The sequence below is a fragment of the Scyliorhinus torazame genome, chromosome 14 (genome assembly GCF_047496885.1).
Source record: "Scyliorhinus torazame isolate Kashiwa2021f chromosome 14, sScyTor2.1, whole genome shotgun sequence".
Taxonomy (NCBI): domain Eukaryota; kingdom Metazoa; phylum Chordata; class Chondrichthyes; order Carcharhiniformes; family Scyliorhinidae; genus Scyliorhinus; species Scyliorhinus torazame.
This window is the reverse complement of record NC_092720.1, coordinates 129,066,503-129,081,728: the sequence shown is the minus strand read 5'-3', so window position 1 is coordinate 129,081,728 and position 15,226 is coordinate 129,066,503. Positions and strand designations below refer to the sequence as shown.

The following is a 15,226-nucleotide window of genomic DNA, read 5'->3' as shown; positions in this document are numbered from 1 at the left end:
TCCTCTGTGTAAAAAAAACTTCCCTTGCACATCTTTTAAACCTTGCCCCTCACACCGTAAACCTATGTCCCCTAGTAATTGACTCTTCCACCCTGGGAAAAAGCTTCTGACTACCCACTCTGTCCATGCTCCTCATAATCTTGTGAACTTCTATCAGGTCGCTACTCAACCTTCGTCGTTCTAATGAGAACAAATAGGTAAGACAGATGAACTTAAGAGCTTGAATTAGTACTTGGAACTATAATGTTGTTGCCATTACAGAGACTTGGTTAAGGGAAGGACAAGATTGGCAGCTTAACGTTCCAGGATACAGATGTTTCAGGCGGGATAGAGGGGGATGTAAAAGGGGTCAGGGAGTTGCACCACTGGTTAAGGAGAATGTCACAGCTGTACAGTGAGATACACCTCTGGGGGCTCATACAGCGAGGCAATATGGGTAGAACTCAGCAATAGGAAGGGTATAGTCACAATGTTGGGGGTTTATTATCGGCTTCCCAACAGCCAGTGGGAGATAGAGGAACAGATATGTGGCAGATTTTGGCAAGGTGGAAAAGTAACAGGGTTCTGGTGGGTGGTTTTAACTTCCCCTATATTGACTGGGACTCACTTAGTGGTATAGGCGTGGATGGGGCAGAGTTTGTAAGGAGCATCCAGGAGAGCTTCTTGAAACAGTTTGTAGATAGTCCAACTAGAGAGGGGGCCGTACTGGACCTGGTATTGGGGAAAGAGCTTGGCCATGTGGTCAACGTTTCAGTAGGGAGCAGGTCGGGAACAGTAACCACAATTCAGTAAGCTTTAAGATACTGATGGATAAAAATAAATGTAGTCATCAGGTGAAGGTGCTAAATTGGGGGAAGGCTAATTACAACAATATTAGGCAGGAACTGAAGAATTGAGATTGATGTTTGAGAGCATGCGGCATGTGGGAGGCTTTCAAGTGTTAGTTGATAGGAATTCAGGCCCAACACGTTCCTGTAAGGATGAAGGATACGTTTGGCAAGTTTTGGGAACTTGATAACGAGAGATATTGTGAGCCTAATCAAAAAGAAAAAGGAAGCATTTGTCAAGGCTAGGAGGCTGGAAACATTCAAAACAAGTGTGGAATATAAAGAAAGAAACTTAATCAAGGAGTCAGGAGGGCTAGGAGTCAAGAAAAGTCATTGACCAGCAGGATTAAGGAAAATCCCACGGCCTTTATTATACATATATAAAGAGCGAGGGTAGCCAGGGAGAGGGTTGGCCCACTCAAGGACAGGGGAGGGAATCTACACGTGGAGCCAGAGGAGATGGACGAGATATTAAATGAGTATTTTGCGTCAGTATTCACCAAAGAGAAGGACTTGTTGGATGATGAGTCTGGAGAAGGGTGTGTAGATAGTTTGGGTCATGTTTAGATCAAAAAAGAGTCTTGAAAAACATTAAGACAGACAAGTCCCCAGGGCCCGACGGGATATACCCCAGAATACTGAGAGGCAAGGGAGGAAATTGCTGGGGCCTTGAGAGAAATCTTTGTATTCTCACTGGATACAAGGGAGGTGCCAGAGGATTGGAGAATAGCCAATATTGTTCCTTTGTTTAATCCAGGATAATCCAGGTAATAACAGGCCGGTGAACCTTACGTTAGTGGTAGAGAAATTATTGGAGAGGATTCTTCGAGATTTACTCCCACTTGAAAATAGGTGGATGCATTGGCGAGAGGCAACATGGTTTTGTGAAGGGGAGGTCGTGTCTCACTAACTTCGAGTTTTTCAAGGAAATGACAAAGATGATTGATGAGGGTAGGGCAGTGGATGTTGTGCTGGACTTCAGTAAGGCCTTTGACAAGGACCCTCATGGCAGACCTGGTACAGAAGGTGAAGTTGCACGCGATCAGAGGTGAGCTGGCAAGATGGATACAGAACTGGCTCGGCCATGGAAGACATTGTAGCAGTGGAAGTGCGAGTTTCTGAATGGAGGGCTGTGAATAGTGGCGTTCCTCAGGGATCAATGCTGGGACTGTTGCTGTTTGTAATATATATATATATATATATAAAAATGATTTGTAGGAAAATGTAACTGGTTTATTAGTAAGTTTGCGGACAACACACCCCTTTGAATACTGTCGGGGGGATAGCCTATCAGGGGAAAACAGCAGCAGCCAGAGCAGTGGCACCACGGCTGGCTCTGATGTTCAGAAGGGAAGGTCAAAGCGCAGAAGAGCAATAGTCATAGGGGACTCTATAGTCAGGGGCACAGATAGGCACATCTGTGGACGTGAAAGAGACTCCAGGATGGTATGTTGCCTCCCTGGTGCCAGGGTCCAGGATGTCTCCGAACGGGTAGTGGGCATCCTGAAGGGGGAGGGCAAACAGGCAGAGGTCGTTGTACATATTGGTACGAATGACATAGGCAGGAAGGGGCATGAGGTCCTGCAGCAGGAGGTCAGGGAGCCAGGCAGAAAGTTAAAAGACAGGACCTCTCGGGTTGTAATCTCAGGATTACTCCCTGTGCCACGAGCCAGTGAGGCTAGAAATAGGAAGATAGAGCAGCTAAACACGTGGCTAAGCAGCTGGTGTAGGAGGGAGGGTTTCCGTTATCTGGACCACTGGGAGCTCTTCCGGGGCAAGTGTGACCTATATAAGAATGACGGGTTGCATCTAAACTGGAGGAGCATAAATATCCTGGCCACGAGGTTTGCTAGTGTCATACGGGAGGGTTTAAACTAGTATGGCAGCGGGGTGGGCACGGGAGCAATAGGTCAGAAGGTGAGAGCATTGAGGGAGAACTAGGGAATAGGGCCAGTATGGTTCTGAGGCAGAGCAGACAGGGAGAAGTTGCTGAACACAGCGGGTCTGGTGGCCTGAAGTGCATATGTTTTAATGCAAGAAGTATTACGGGTAAGGCAGATGGACTTAGAGCTTGGATTAGTACTTGGAACTATGACGTTGTTGCCATTACAGAGACCTGGTTGAGGGAAGGGCAAGATTGGCAGCTAAACGTTCCAGGATTTAGATGTTTCAGGCGGGATAGAGGGGGATGTAAAAGGGGTGGCGGAGTTTCGCGACTGGTTAGGGAGAATATCACAGCTGTACTACGGGAGGATACCTCTGAGGGCAGTGAGGCTATATGGGTAGAGATCAGGAATAAGAAGGGTGCAGTCACAATGTTGGGGGTTTACTGCAGGCCTCCCAACAGCCAGTGGGAGATAGAGGAGCAGATAGATAGACAGATTTTGGAAGAGTAAAAACAACAGGGTTGTTGTGATGGGAGACTTCAACTTCCCCAATATTGACTGGGACTCACTTAGTGCCAGGGGCTTAGACGGAGCATCCAGGAGGGCTTCTTAAAACAATATGCAGACAGTCCAACTAGGGAAGGGGCTGTACTGGACCTGGTATTGGGGAATGAGCCCGGCCAGGTGGTAGAAGTTTCAGTAGGGGAGCATTTTGGGAACAGAGACCACAATTCAGTAAGTTTTAAAGTGGTGGACAAGGATAAGAGTGGTCCTAGGGTGAATGTGCGAAATTGGGGGAAGGCTAATTATAACAATATTAGGCGGGAACTGAAGAACCTAGATTGGGGGCGGATGTTTGAGGGTAAATCAACATCCGACATGTGGGAGGCTTTCAAGTGTCAGTTGAAAGGAATTCAGGACCTGCATGTTCCTGTGAGGAAGAAGGATAAATACGGCAATTTTCGGGAACCTTGGATAACGAGAGATATTGTAGGCCTCGTCAAAAAGAAAAAGGGGGCATTTGTCAGGGCTAAAAGGCTGGGAACAGACGTAGCCTGTGTGGAATATAAGGAAAGTAGGAAGGAACTTAAGCAAGGAGTCAGGAGGGCTAGAAGGGGGTCACGAAAAGTCATTGGCAAATAGGGTTCAGGAAAATCCCAAGGCTTTTTACACGTACAAAAAAAGCAAGAGGGTAGCCAGGGAAAGGGTTGGCCCACTGAAGGATAGGCAAGGGAATCTATGTGTGGAGCCAGAGGAAATGGGTGAGGTACTAAATGAATACTTTGCATCAGTATTCACCAAAGAGAAGAAATTGGTGGATGTGTAGATAGCCTGGGTCACATTGAGATCCAAAAAGACAAGGTGTTGGGCGTATTGAAAAATATTAATGTAGATAAGTCCCGAGGGCCTGATGGGATCTACCCCAGAATACTGAAGGAGGCTAGAGAGGAAATTGCTGAGGCCTTGACAGAAATCTTTGGATCCTCACTGTCTTCAGGTGATGTCCCGGAGGACTGGAGAATAGCCAATGTTGTTCCTCTGTTTAAGAAGGGTAGCAAGAATAATCCAGGGAACTACAGGCCGGTGAGCCTTACGTCAGTGGTAGGGAAATTACTGGAGAGAATCTTTCGAGACAGGATCTACTCCCATTTGGAAGCAAATGGAGGTATTAGTGAGAGGCAGCATGGTTTTGTGAAGGGGAGGTCGTGTCTCACTAACTTGATAAGAGTTTTTCGAAGAGGTCACAAAGATGATTGATGCAGGTAGGGCAGTGGATGTTGTCTATATGGACTTCAGTAAGGCCTTTGACAAGGTCCCTCATGGTAGACGAGTACAAAAGGTGAAGTCACACGGGATCAGGGGTGAGCTGGCAAGGTGGATACAGAACTGGCTAGGTCATAGAAGGCAGAGTAGCAATGGAAGGATGCTTTTCTAATTGGAGGGCTGTGACTAGTGGTGTTCGGCAGGGATCAGTGCTGGGACCTTTGCTGTTCGTAGTCTATATAAATGATTTGGAGGAAAATGTAACTGGTCTGATTAGTAAGCTTGCAGACGACACAAAGGTTCGTGGAATTGTGGATAGCGATGAGGACTGTCAGAGGCTACAACTGGATTTAGATTGTTTGGAGACTTGGGCGGAGAGATGGCAGATGGAGTTTAATCCGGACAAATGTGAGGTAATGCATTTTGGAAGGTCTAATGCAGGTAGGGAATATACAGTGAATGGTAGAACCCTCAAGAGTATTGAAAGTCAGAGAGATCTAGATGTACAGGTCCACAGGTCACTGACAGGGGCAACACAGGTGGAGAAGGTAGTCAAGAAGGCATAGGGCATGCTTGCCTTCATTGGCCGGGGCATAGAGTATAAGAATTGGCAAGTTATATTGCAGCTGCATAGAATCTTAGTTAGGCCACACTTGGAGTATAGTGTTCAATTCTGGTCGCCACACTACCAGAAGGATGTGGAGGCTTTAGAGAGGGTGCAGAAGAGATTTACCAGAATGTTGCCTGGTATGGAGGGCATTAGCTAGGAGGAGCAGTTGAATAAACTCGGTTTGTTCTCACTGGAATGGCGGAGGTTGAGGGGCGACCTGATAGAGGTCTACAACATTATGAGGGCATAGACAGAGTGGATAGTCAGAGACTTTTTCCCAGGGTAGAGGGGTCAATGACTAGGGGGCATAGGTTTACGGTGCGAGGGGCAAGGTTTAGAGGAGATGTACGAGGCAAGTTTTTTTTACACAGGGTAGTGGGTGCCTGGAACTCACTGCCGGAGGTGGTGGTGGAAGCAGGGACGATAGTGACATTTAAGGTGCATCTTGACAAATACATGAATAGGATGGGAATAGAGGGATACGGACCCAGGAAGTGTAGAAGATTGTAGTTTAGTCAGGCAGCATGGTCGGCGCAGGCTTGGAGGGCCTGTTCCTGTGCTGTACTTTTCTTATTTCTATGTTCTATAAAGGTCTACCTCGGGTATCTGCAGTGATAAGTGATCTTTGTCCTGAATTTGAAACAACTGTTCCCCGGCAAACAGGCCATTTAATGTTTCCAATTCCACACACTTCAGATACCTCAACGCTTTATCTACCATCTCAGTCCCAAACACCAGTGCCCTCTGGTGTTTATATTCTTTCTCCAACTGCTGGCTGACGAAGAAGCCCACTACTCATCATTTCACTGCAAACATCTGCACCTGGTGCATCCTGTCCATTTGAGCAAATAGACAACCTTAGCGTTAAGGTCTCGGCCCCAAGGATAGCAGCTCAGAGTGCAACAATTGCTCTGTACTCAACTGAAATAAGCTTTAAAAGAAAGTCAAATCTGTTTGGGTAGCATCATTCTTCCTATTTCCCCTCTGCTGTTTGTTTAGTTCTACTTTTCCCTGGATCAATGCCAGAAATGTTCAGCTGTCGACTTTGCTGAGGTTATGTAATGCCAGCAGCTGATTTTATTGATGATTTCCAGAATGTCTCTTTTTCTTTCTTTATTATTCAAGCTACGTTAAATCATTCCAAAAACAAACATCTCGAGCAGGTTTTTACATCACATCGAGCCCATCGCAGTGCTGCAGATGGAGACCAAATAAAAATATCAGCTTCTTTTAAACAATGAGTATAATACAAATAGAAAGTATTGAACAATACTGATTAATGGCAATTGGGTTTAGTGATGAAATGAAAGATTGGATTCTCAACTTTTCGAATAATCCAATTTATTTCACGAACTGAATAACTAGGTTAAACTGCAATGAAGCCCAAGCCCAGAGAAACCATAGCGCTATTACAGCAAGTTCTCCCCTCGCTTTTAGAGCGCCCTGAAGATGTACCATGGTTTAAAAAAGAATTTGGAATTCCAAATGTTCATACATTTCCGATATTTAACTACAATTACACAAGCTTTTGAATATCACAAAACCTCAATTGAACAACTTGCAATGTTCTTAACAAAAAGGGCTGATCCGCTAAATTAAAGGAGGATTTAAAGCTCTGGACAGTCAACAGAATAGCTTCAGAATGATGTGATAACTGCATTTAAACAATGGGAAAATCTGGCAAAGAAGAATTGAAGTCCGTGAAGAAGTCTAAACTAAACCGAAGTATAAAAGTCATATTCAACAAACAAAATCACTGGCAATCAGAACAGTGGCGGAGTTTTGGCACAAGTCTGTTAGTTAGTACCATGTTTCTGGAACATTTCAACAATAGTTTGTTGTTTTTTACCACTTCTCAGTTCATTAATAGGAATCAATGCTGCAGAGTTGGCATCCATATAATTAAGTGGCCCCTGATGAAGAGTTCTTTGACTTTGTCCTGCTGGGTGCTGCCAGATTTTGCTTTTCTGTTTGGATGAAGAATCATCGGTGAGCACTCTTTGCTTTCTACCTCGTGCAGAATGGCTTGGCCGTGATCTCTGCAACTTTCCAGAAATTCGACTGCTATTTTGTGTTCCCACTGAGGTTTGGTTTTTAGCATACACCCCTTTCTCACAATTTATGGGAGCTGATTTATTGGTCCGAAGCAGATATCCGTCAGGTGATCCTCTCTTTCTGTCAACCATCATGGTCTCCTTGTCAAGTTTCCTCTGTAAGCGTAAAGCGAACAATCTGTCCTGCTCTTCCATTCTGAGCTTTTCAGATTGTTTTTTCTCCCAGTCTGAGACCTGCTCTTCATGGAAGATCCCATGGGAAGGTTCAGTGCTTTCACAGGATCCATTAGGACAGACTTTTCTCTTTTTAACAGAAGAGCAGGTTTCTCCTTCTGCTTCAGAGTTTAGTATTTTTCTTTTCACAACTGTTTTCAACTGAATGGGAGTTTGGTTCGCAAACTGGTGTTTTGTGCCTTGATCTTGGCTTGGTATTTGTTTTAATGCAATGTCCTCATCAGAATGTATTGTTGCACAGACTGTATTATCCAAACCAGAAAAGCTTGTACTATTGTGTGCATAATCATCTAGCTCATGACCTAAAATTGACAGAGTTGCAAAACTCAACAGATCATCTTCACCGTTACTATTCATGGAATTTAACTTCAATTCTGCAAGTGGTACATCTTCCTTACACCTCTCGCTGTCCTTCCATACACTGCTGCAAACGCCCACCATCTCATTTTCAGTGTATCCTGCGCTGTGCTCACCAGTATAATCGCTTTCTTGCTGACAATTTGTGATGGTTGTAGCAGAAGTTCCTTGGGCTAACTCTGACTGGGCTAAACTGCAGGCTGGCTCCTGCTCAGCTCCGTATTGAAAAGGAGAATTACTATCAGTTGAGTCACTGTTTGGAAGTATGTCATCTTCATCAGTTGATTTGCTTTCCTGAATAAAAACAAAAGAACTTCAGAAGTTTACAGACCGTTCAAAAACCTTCAGAGTGAATAGAGCACATTATTTCAATGTAGTTATACGCAAGAGATCTTTTGCTGGTCAGATGAATTCTCATTGGTTTTGTTTCTACATCTAACCTGAAGTTCACCATGAACTATAAAAAATGTTTTTGAAAGAAATTGTAGTGATGTTGATGCTGGAACATGGAGTTGCAGGCACTCTAAATATTGTTACCCTGCTATTTTTATTATTCCCATTTAGGAAAAGCAACCCTTGTGGGCTACCCAACTTTTATTTTGCTATCTGGGGGCAGTTTCACTGGACTCCATTGTATAGAGGCCCAATTGTAATTAGAGCACCTGCAGGACTGACTCCTCACCTTTACAAGAAGTGATGACCTTAAGCTTACAAGAATGTGGTTATATAACAGTTCTCAGTTCCTCAAGTAGACCAGACACCTCTTTACACTAATGGAAGTGGTAATTTCTTTCTTACCTTTCAACATTTTTCATGGAAAGGATCCAGATAAGATATTTTAAAACATGGTTCAAGTCAAGTGTTCCTCTGAAAAGAACTAATTTGTTAAGAGAGCCCCCTGCTGTACAAATCTAAAATCAGCATATTAACCACCTTTTAGCCGAAGTGGAAGTTGTTTGCCTCAGACACCTAACAATTTTTTAGCTTGTCATTTTAGAGCCTTGTACCTACTGTGTTTGGAGGATTTTGATCTCTTCATTGTACAGTCAGATATAGAACAGCACAGAGAAGGCTCTTCCAATTTTTGTAAAATGAGCTCCATTGGTAAATGAAAAAATGCTGCAGAGTAACTGTGTTCCAGGATGGAAGGACAGAATGCAGAAACTATTACAGTAAGCGAACTCTCAAACATCAAGTAGCATCATGTTCTTTTTTCTCAGTCACAAAGTAAATATAACTTGTACCACTTGAAATAAGCTGTTCTGACCATTTCCACTATTCTGTACAGTTGACTTTAGAGTAAATCAGCCTACAAATTGAATCACAACAAAAAACAAAGATTGACTGAGCTGTAATGTGGTTCACCTCGAGATTGAAGAATAATTTATTGAAAAGTCAGATCTGGTTCAGATCATAATAGAATTTCATTGTTACACTCTCTGATTCCGCGACCATATAAGTGGCTAGAAAGACAGTTCGTAATAATAGGGGGCTCAGATCTGAATTCACTAAATCCAACAAGGTTTATTTTTGATTTATTTCATGGAATTTATTGATCATCCATAATTGTCTTGAAACTGTGGTGATGTACCTTTTTGAGCTCTGTACTTTGACTGGTGAAGGTGCACCTACAGTGCAGTTAGGGAGGAGTTCCAGGACTTTGGCCCAGTGACAATGTAGGAACGGTGATATATTTCCAAGTAAGGATAATGTGTGGCTTTGAAGCGGTGTTAGCAAATGTCTGCTACTCTACTCTTTGACAATGGAGGCTTGGTGAATTGCTGGATCTTGTAAATGGTACTCACTGCTGCCACTGCGTTGGAAAGCGAGTGTTCAAGGTGAAAGATGGAGTAACAATAAAGTGTCCTGGATGGTGTCGAACATGAAGTGTTGTTGGAGCTACAATCACTGTAGACTTCCCTGTCTCTGACCTGCTTTTGTGGCAACAGTATTCATATGGCTGGTCCAGTTAAGCTTCTGGCTAATGGTATTCCAAAATATGTTGATGGTGGGGGATTCAGCAATGGTAATGTCACTGAATATCATGGGGGCCAGCTAGATTCTCTCTTGTTGGAGATGGTCATTGCCTGCCATTCGTGTGGCATGAAGTATTTGCCACTATCAGTCCAAGCCGGAATATTATCCATATGGGCACAGACTGTTTCAGTATCAGAGGAGTCATTAATGGTATTGATTATACTTCAATCCAATTTCTGACCTTATGAAGGTCATTGATGAAGCAGCTGAAGATGGCCAGGCAAAAGACACTACGCTGAGGAATTCTTGCAGGGACCGAAATGCTTGACCTCCAGCATTTCAACCATCTTCATTGTGCTCGGCATGACTCCAATCAATGGTTTTCCTCCTGATTCCCATTGATTTCAGTTCTGCTAGGGTTCCTTGATGCTTGGTCAAATACTGCCCTAATGTCAAGGGCAGTGACTCTCACCAAGTTCAGCTCTTTGGTCTAGGTTTGAATTGGGGCTGTGAAGATATCAGGAGCGGAATGGCTCTGGCAGAAATTAAACTAAGCATCAGTGACCAGGTTATTGTTGTGTAAATGTTGTTTGATAGCACTACTGATGACACCTCAATTATGGTAGCGAGTATACTGATGGGTCAGTAATTAGTCAGATTGATTATGCCCTACTTTTCATAGATAGGACATACCTGGGCAATGTTCCTCATTATTGGGTAAATTCAAGTGTTGTGGCTGCACTGGAATGCTTGGCTGGGAAGGCAGCTAGCTCTGGAGCACAAATCTTCAGTACTACTGCTGGGATGTTGTCACGAGGACCCATAGCCTTTGCTGATAACAGTAGAAAACTACGACAATTTTGGATCCACATCAAACATGGGAATTTTCCTTTTCCTTTAAATTCAAATTGAGTATCGCTTTTGCACACATGCAAATGTTAAAACTAAATTTTCTTAAAAACACTTACAGTAGCAGATGCATCACTTCGCTGTCCACTTGTTTCAACTATTTGATACTTTCGTGAAGTAGGAGATAAGTACCTGTAAAGAAAGCTAATGTGAAATAACATTTCAAATAACTCAAGGGAAGTACTAGTTATAAAAATGGTAGCAATGTAAACCTACAGCAGAATCAATGTCAGTGTAAACAACCCATAACTGCAGATGGTACTATCACCAAAGCAAGATTTCTGAAAACAAAACGTGGTATCTACATGGAACGGACAACTTCAGACATAAGCAACTTCATTAAGTACAAAGAAAAGTACAGCAGGAACAGGCCCTTTGGCCCTCCAAGCCTCCAAGAAACTAAAATCTTCTACACTTCCGTGGTCTGTATCCCTATATTCCCATCCTATTCGTTTATTTGTCAAGACGGCCCTTAAACATCACTACCGTCCCTGCTTCCACCACCTCCTCCGGCAGTGAGTTCCAGGCACCCACTACCCTCGGTGTAAAAAAACTTACCTCGTACATCTCCTCTAAACCCTGCCCCTCGCACCTTAAACCTATGTCCCCTAGTAATTGACCCCTCCACCCTGGGAAAAAGTCTCTGACTATCCACTCTGTCTGTGCCCCTCATAATTTTGTAGACGTCTATCAGGTCGCCCCTCAACCTCTTTCGTTCCAGTGAGAACAAACCAAGTTTATTCAACCTCTCCTCATAGCTAATGCCCTCCATACCAGGCATCATCCTGGTAAATCTCTTCTGCATCCTCTCTAAAACCTCCACATCCTTCTGGTAGTGTGGCGACCAGAATTGAACACTATACTCCTAATGAGGCCTAACTGATTGTACACAAGAATCTTCATTCAACACCTATTGAACAGGGCAGCACGGTAGCACAGTTTGTAGCACTGTTGCTTCACAGCTCCAGGGTCCCAGGTTTGATTCCCGGCTTGGGTCACTGTCTGTGTGGAGTCTGCACTTTCTCCCCGTGTCTGCATGGGTTTCTTCCGGGTGCTCCGGTTTCCTCCCACAAGTCCCGAAAAACGTGCTGTTAGGTAATTTGGACATTCTGAATTGTCCTTGTGTACCAGAACAGGTGTCGGAGTGCGGCAGCTGGGGGCTTTTCACAGTAACTTCATTGTAATGTTAATGTAAGCCTACTTGTGACAATAAAGATTATTATTATTAAAAGGGGCGCAAGAACAAAGAGATTCAGGGATACATGTCCAGAAATCCATAAAGGCGGTAGGACAGGTAGAGAAGACTGCTTTAAAAGTAGAAAGAGGGAATTTCAATCCTTGGCTTTATTAAGAGAGGCAGAAAGTGCAATGACAAGACATTTATGCTGAACTGTTAGAAAACACTGGTTCGGTCTCAGCTGGAATATTGCATCAATTCTGGGCACCATATTAAGGAAGTTTGCCAAGGCCTTGGAGAGGGTGTGGAAAAGATTTTCTAGAATACTAGGGATAATAGGCAAAAACAGAAAATGTGATATTCAGATCAAGCAGCATCTGTGAAAAGAGAAAAGTTAACGATTCAGGTTGATAACTTTGCATCTGATTTAAGGCCATGGACCTGAAACGTCGAGTGACTCCCTCTCCACAAATGCTGCCTCATCAGCTGTGCATTTCCAATATTTTCTTTCTTTGTTTAAAACTTCAGATTTCAGGAACCAGTTATGTGCAACAAGGAAAGAGAGTCCTGTTTGTATAGAGCCTTTCATGACCGCTAGATGTCCAAAGTGAGTTGCAGCCAATGAAATATTTTATAACAATGGCAACACTTCAAAATGTAGGAAATGTGGCAGCCAATTTGCACACAGCAAGCTCCCACACCCAGCAAAATAATAATAACCTGTGATGTTGCCAAAGGGATAAAAATTGAGAATATACCAGTGATAATTCCCCTTGTTATTCTTCAAAATAGTACGATGGGCTATTTTCCATGCATCCAAGTGAGCAGACGAGGCTTCAGTTTAACATTTCATTCAAAAGATGCCACTTACAAATAGCGCGGCAGTCCCTCAGTACTGTACTGGAGCTTCAGCCTCGGTGGCTGCACTCAGGTGATCCTGGGACAGAACTTGAACCCAGAGTCAGAGGTGAGAGTGTCAGAGGTGAGAGTGTTACCAATTGAACCTTTGCTAACATTGCAGAAACTGAGATTGTTCTCTTTATTTTTATTTATTTTTTTATTTTTTTTAAAAGTGTTCAAAATCACAAATGGTTGAGTGTAAATAAGCAGTAGCTGTTTCCAGTGACAAAAGGATCGCTCACTAGAGGTCACAGATTTACGGTGATTGGCAAAAGAACCAGAGGTGATGTATAAACATTCTTTTTTAAATATAGCAAGTTATGATGGTCTGGAATACACTGTCTGAAAGGACAGTAGAAGCAGATTCTACAGTATCTTTCAAAGGAGAAGAAATAACTGATTGAAAGAAAATTACAAAAAGCTAGCATGCCAGTTCAGCAGGTAATATGGAAGGCAAATACAACGTTGGCCGTTATTTCAACTGCCATGGTAGGATTTGAACCTATATACCAAGAGCATTAACCGGAGCCTCTGGATTACTACTCCAGTGGCATTACCACTGTCACCATCTCCCCATGCCGCGCAATTTCTTTCAGTTAATAATTGGGACTATGAATTTATTTTAAAAAGTTCACTCTCAAGATCATAACAGTCAAGAAACTTGACACCACCCAACACAAACCAGCCCACTTGACTGGTACACCATCCACCACAGCAGCATGTACCATCTACCGGATGCACTGCAGCAACTTGGCCAATGCTCTAAAGACAGTACCTCTAAACCAGCAACCACTGCCACCAAGAAGGACCAGGGCAGCAGATATGTGGAAAGACCACCACCTGCAAGTTCCCCTCTAAGCCATACAACACCCTGACTTGGAATTTTACCATTGTTCCTTCACTGTATCCGACCCAAAATCCTGGAACGTCATCCCCAAAACATTTTGTGGGTGTACCTACACCACGAGGACTGCAGCAGGTAAAGCGGCAGCTCACCATCACTTTCTCAATAGCAATGAAATAGGGTCAATAAATGTTAGCCGAGCCAGCGACATTTACATCCCAAGAGTGAAGAAAACATTACCTCAGGAGTCCATCAAGGATCCATCCTCGCTGCCTCCTCCTTTTCCTCATTTAAATTCTGCCACATGGCCACAACCAAATCCTTGGAGGCAGGCTCCTGTACACTGATAGCATATGGTTCTACCTCATTAGCCTTCTCTCTCACTCTCCAGTGTTTCCCACCCTTAATCATCATGCAGTCACAGTTGAGGCACAATTTTTTGAGTTAAACATTGCCAAGATCTTCATCACCGTTGGCCATTGTCACAAATTTCATACCCTCATCACTCATTCCAAACCCTTCCCTGGCCAAGTTCTGGGTGAAGATGATTCCTCACAACCACGGCATCGTTTATGAACCCAAACTTCCAAGTCCATATTTCCTGCATCACAAAGATGTTTTACTTACACCTCCACGGCATTGCTTACCTCAGTGCAGCTGCTGCTGAAATCTGCAACGACATACCGATAATGGCATCCAACAGCGCATGCACTACCCCCCTCCTCTCGCACCGCCGATTGAAAAATTATGATTAAATAGATGCATGGCCACGTTTCTCCCTATCTAACCTTCTCCAGCCATACCTATATGCTCTTCTCCAATTCAAACCATTTGCCCTAGCCCTTTCAACATATCACGGTCTTCAGGCTTCCAGACAGTAAGCTCTGGAATACCCCTCTGAAACCTCTTTGCTCGTTTAAGGTCCTCCTTTAATGCCATTCGAATATCCAAGATTCATCATCTTCCCAACACTCAACTATTTCCTTACGTCTCCGCAATCTCACCATGCAAGGTTCCAAACACCCCTACCAAAGTGAAGCAGCAATTTACACATACTTCATTCAATCTAGTGTGCTGTATTCACTGTTCAAAATGTAGTCGGTCTCCTCTACATTGAGAGCATAGATTGGGCAACCACTTTGTGGAACATGTCTGCTCGGTTCACAAGCATGACCCGAAGCTTCCATTGTCCTGTCATTTTAATTCTCCAACTTTCTCTAACCTAGACTGTTCCACTGAAGTTCAATGTAAGCTTAAGGAACGACACATCTTTTGATTAGATTTTTTCAGCCTTCCAGACTCAGTTCAACAATTTCAGATTATCTGCTCTATTTTGTTTCCTTTGCTCTAGGAACATATTTATTTTATTGCCCCAGTGATACAACATTCTGGGCTAAGGCGTGGCCAGTTCAAGTCCTCCTTGACCCAGAGTCGCAACATAAATGAATTAGCCAATAATTCTTGTAGTTTGAGATATTTGGCACTAGAATGCTCCAATGACTTACAGGCACCATATTTATAAGTAAAACACAATAACTGGTTATTTAGAACAAGAATTTAAAACATGCAATAATTAAAAAAAATAAATTTAGAGTACCCAGTTCATTTTTTCCAATTAAGGGGCAATTTAGCATGGCCAATTCACCTACCCTGCACGTCTTTGGGTTGTGGGGGCGAAACCCACGCA

At 43.4% G+C, this 15,226-nt stretch overlaps 1 protein-coding gene and 1 long non-coding RNA gene across 4 annotated transcripts in view; one reads left to right on the top strand and one right to left on the bottom strand.

Moving 5' to 3' along the window:
• LOC140390041 (uncharacterized) overlaps positions 1 to 15,226 on the top strand; it is a 130,755-nt gene that overhangs the window by 11,064 nt on the left and 104,465 nt on the right. The gene's annotated exons all lie outside the window — the stretch shown is intronic.
• The window catches only part of LOC140390039 (E3 ubiquitin-protein ligase RNF168-like), a 37,617-nt gene continuing 28,576 nt past the window's right edge, over positions 6,186 to 15,226 (bottom strand). For 2 of the 3 annotated variants that reach the window (XM_072474891.1, XM_072474889.1), the window contains 2 exons: positions 10,678 to 10,762; positions 6,186 to 8,026 (listed from right to left, as the gene is read on the bottom strand). In XM_072474891.1, the coding sequence (XP_072330992.1) occupies positions 6,884 to 8,026; positions 10,678 to 10,762 (1,228 nt within the window). In that variant the 3' untranslated portion in view covers positions 6,186 to 6,883. The remainder of the gene's footprint in view (positions 8,027 to 10,677; positions 10,763 to 15,226) is intronic. The other variant, XM_072474890.1, reaches the window with a different exon arrangement.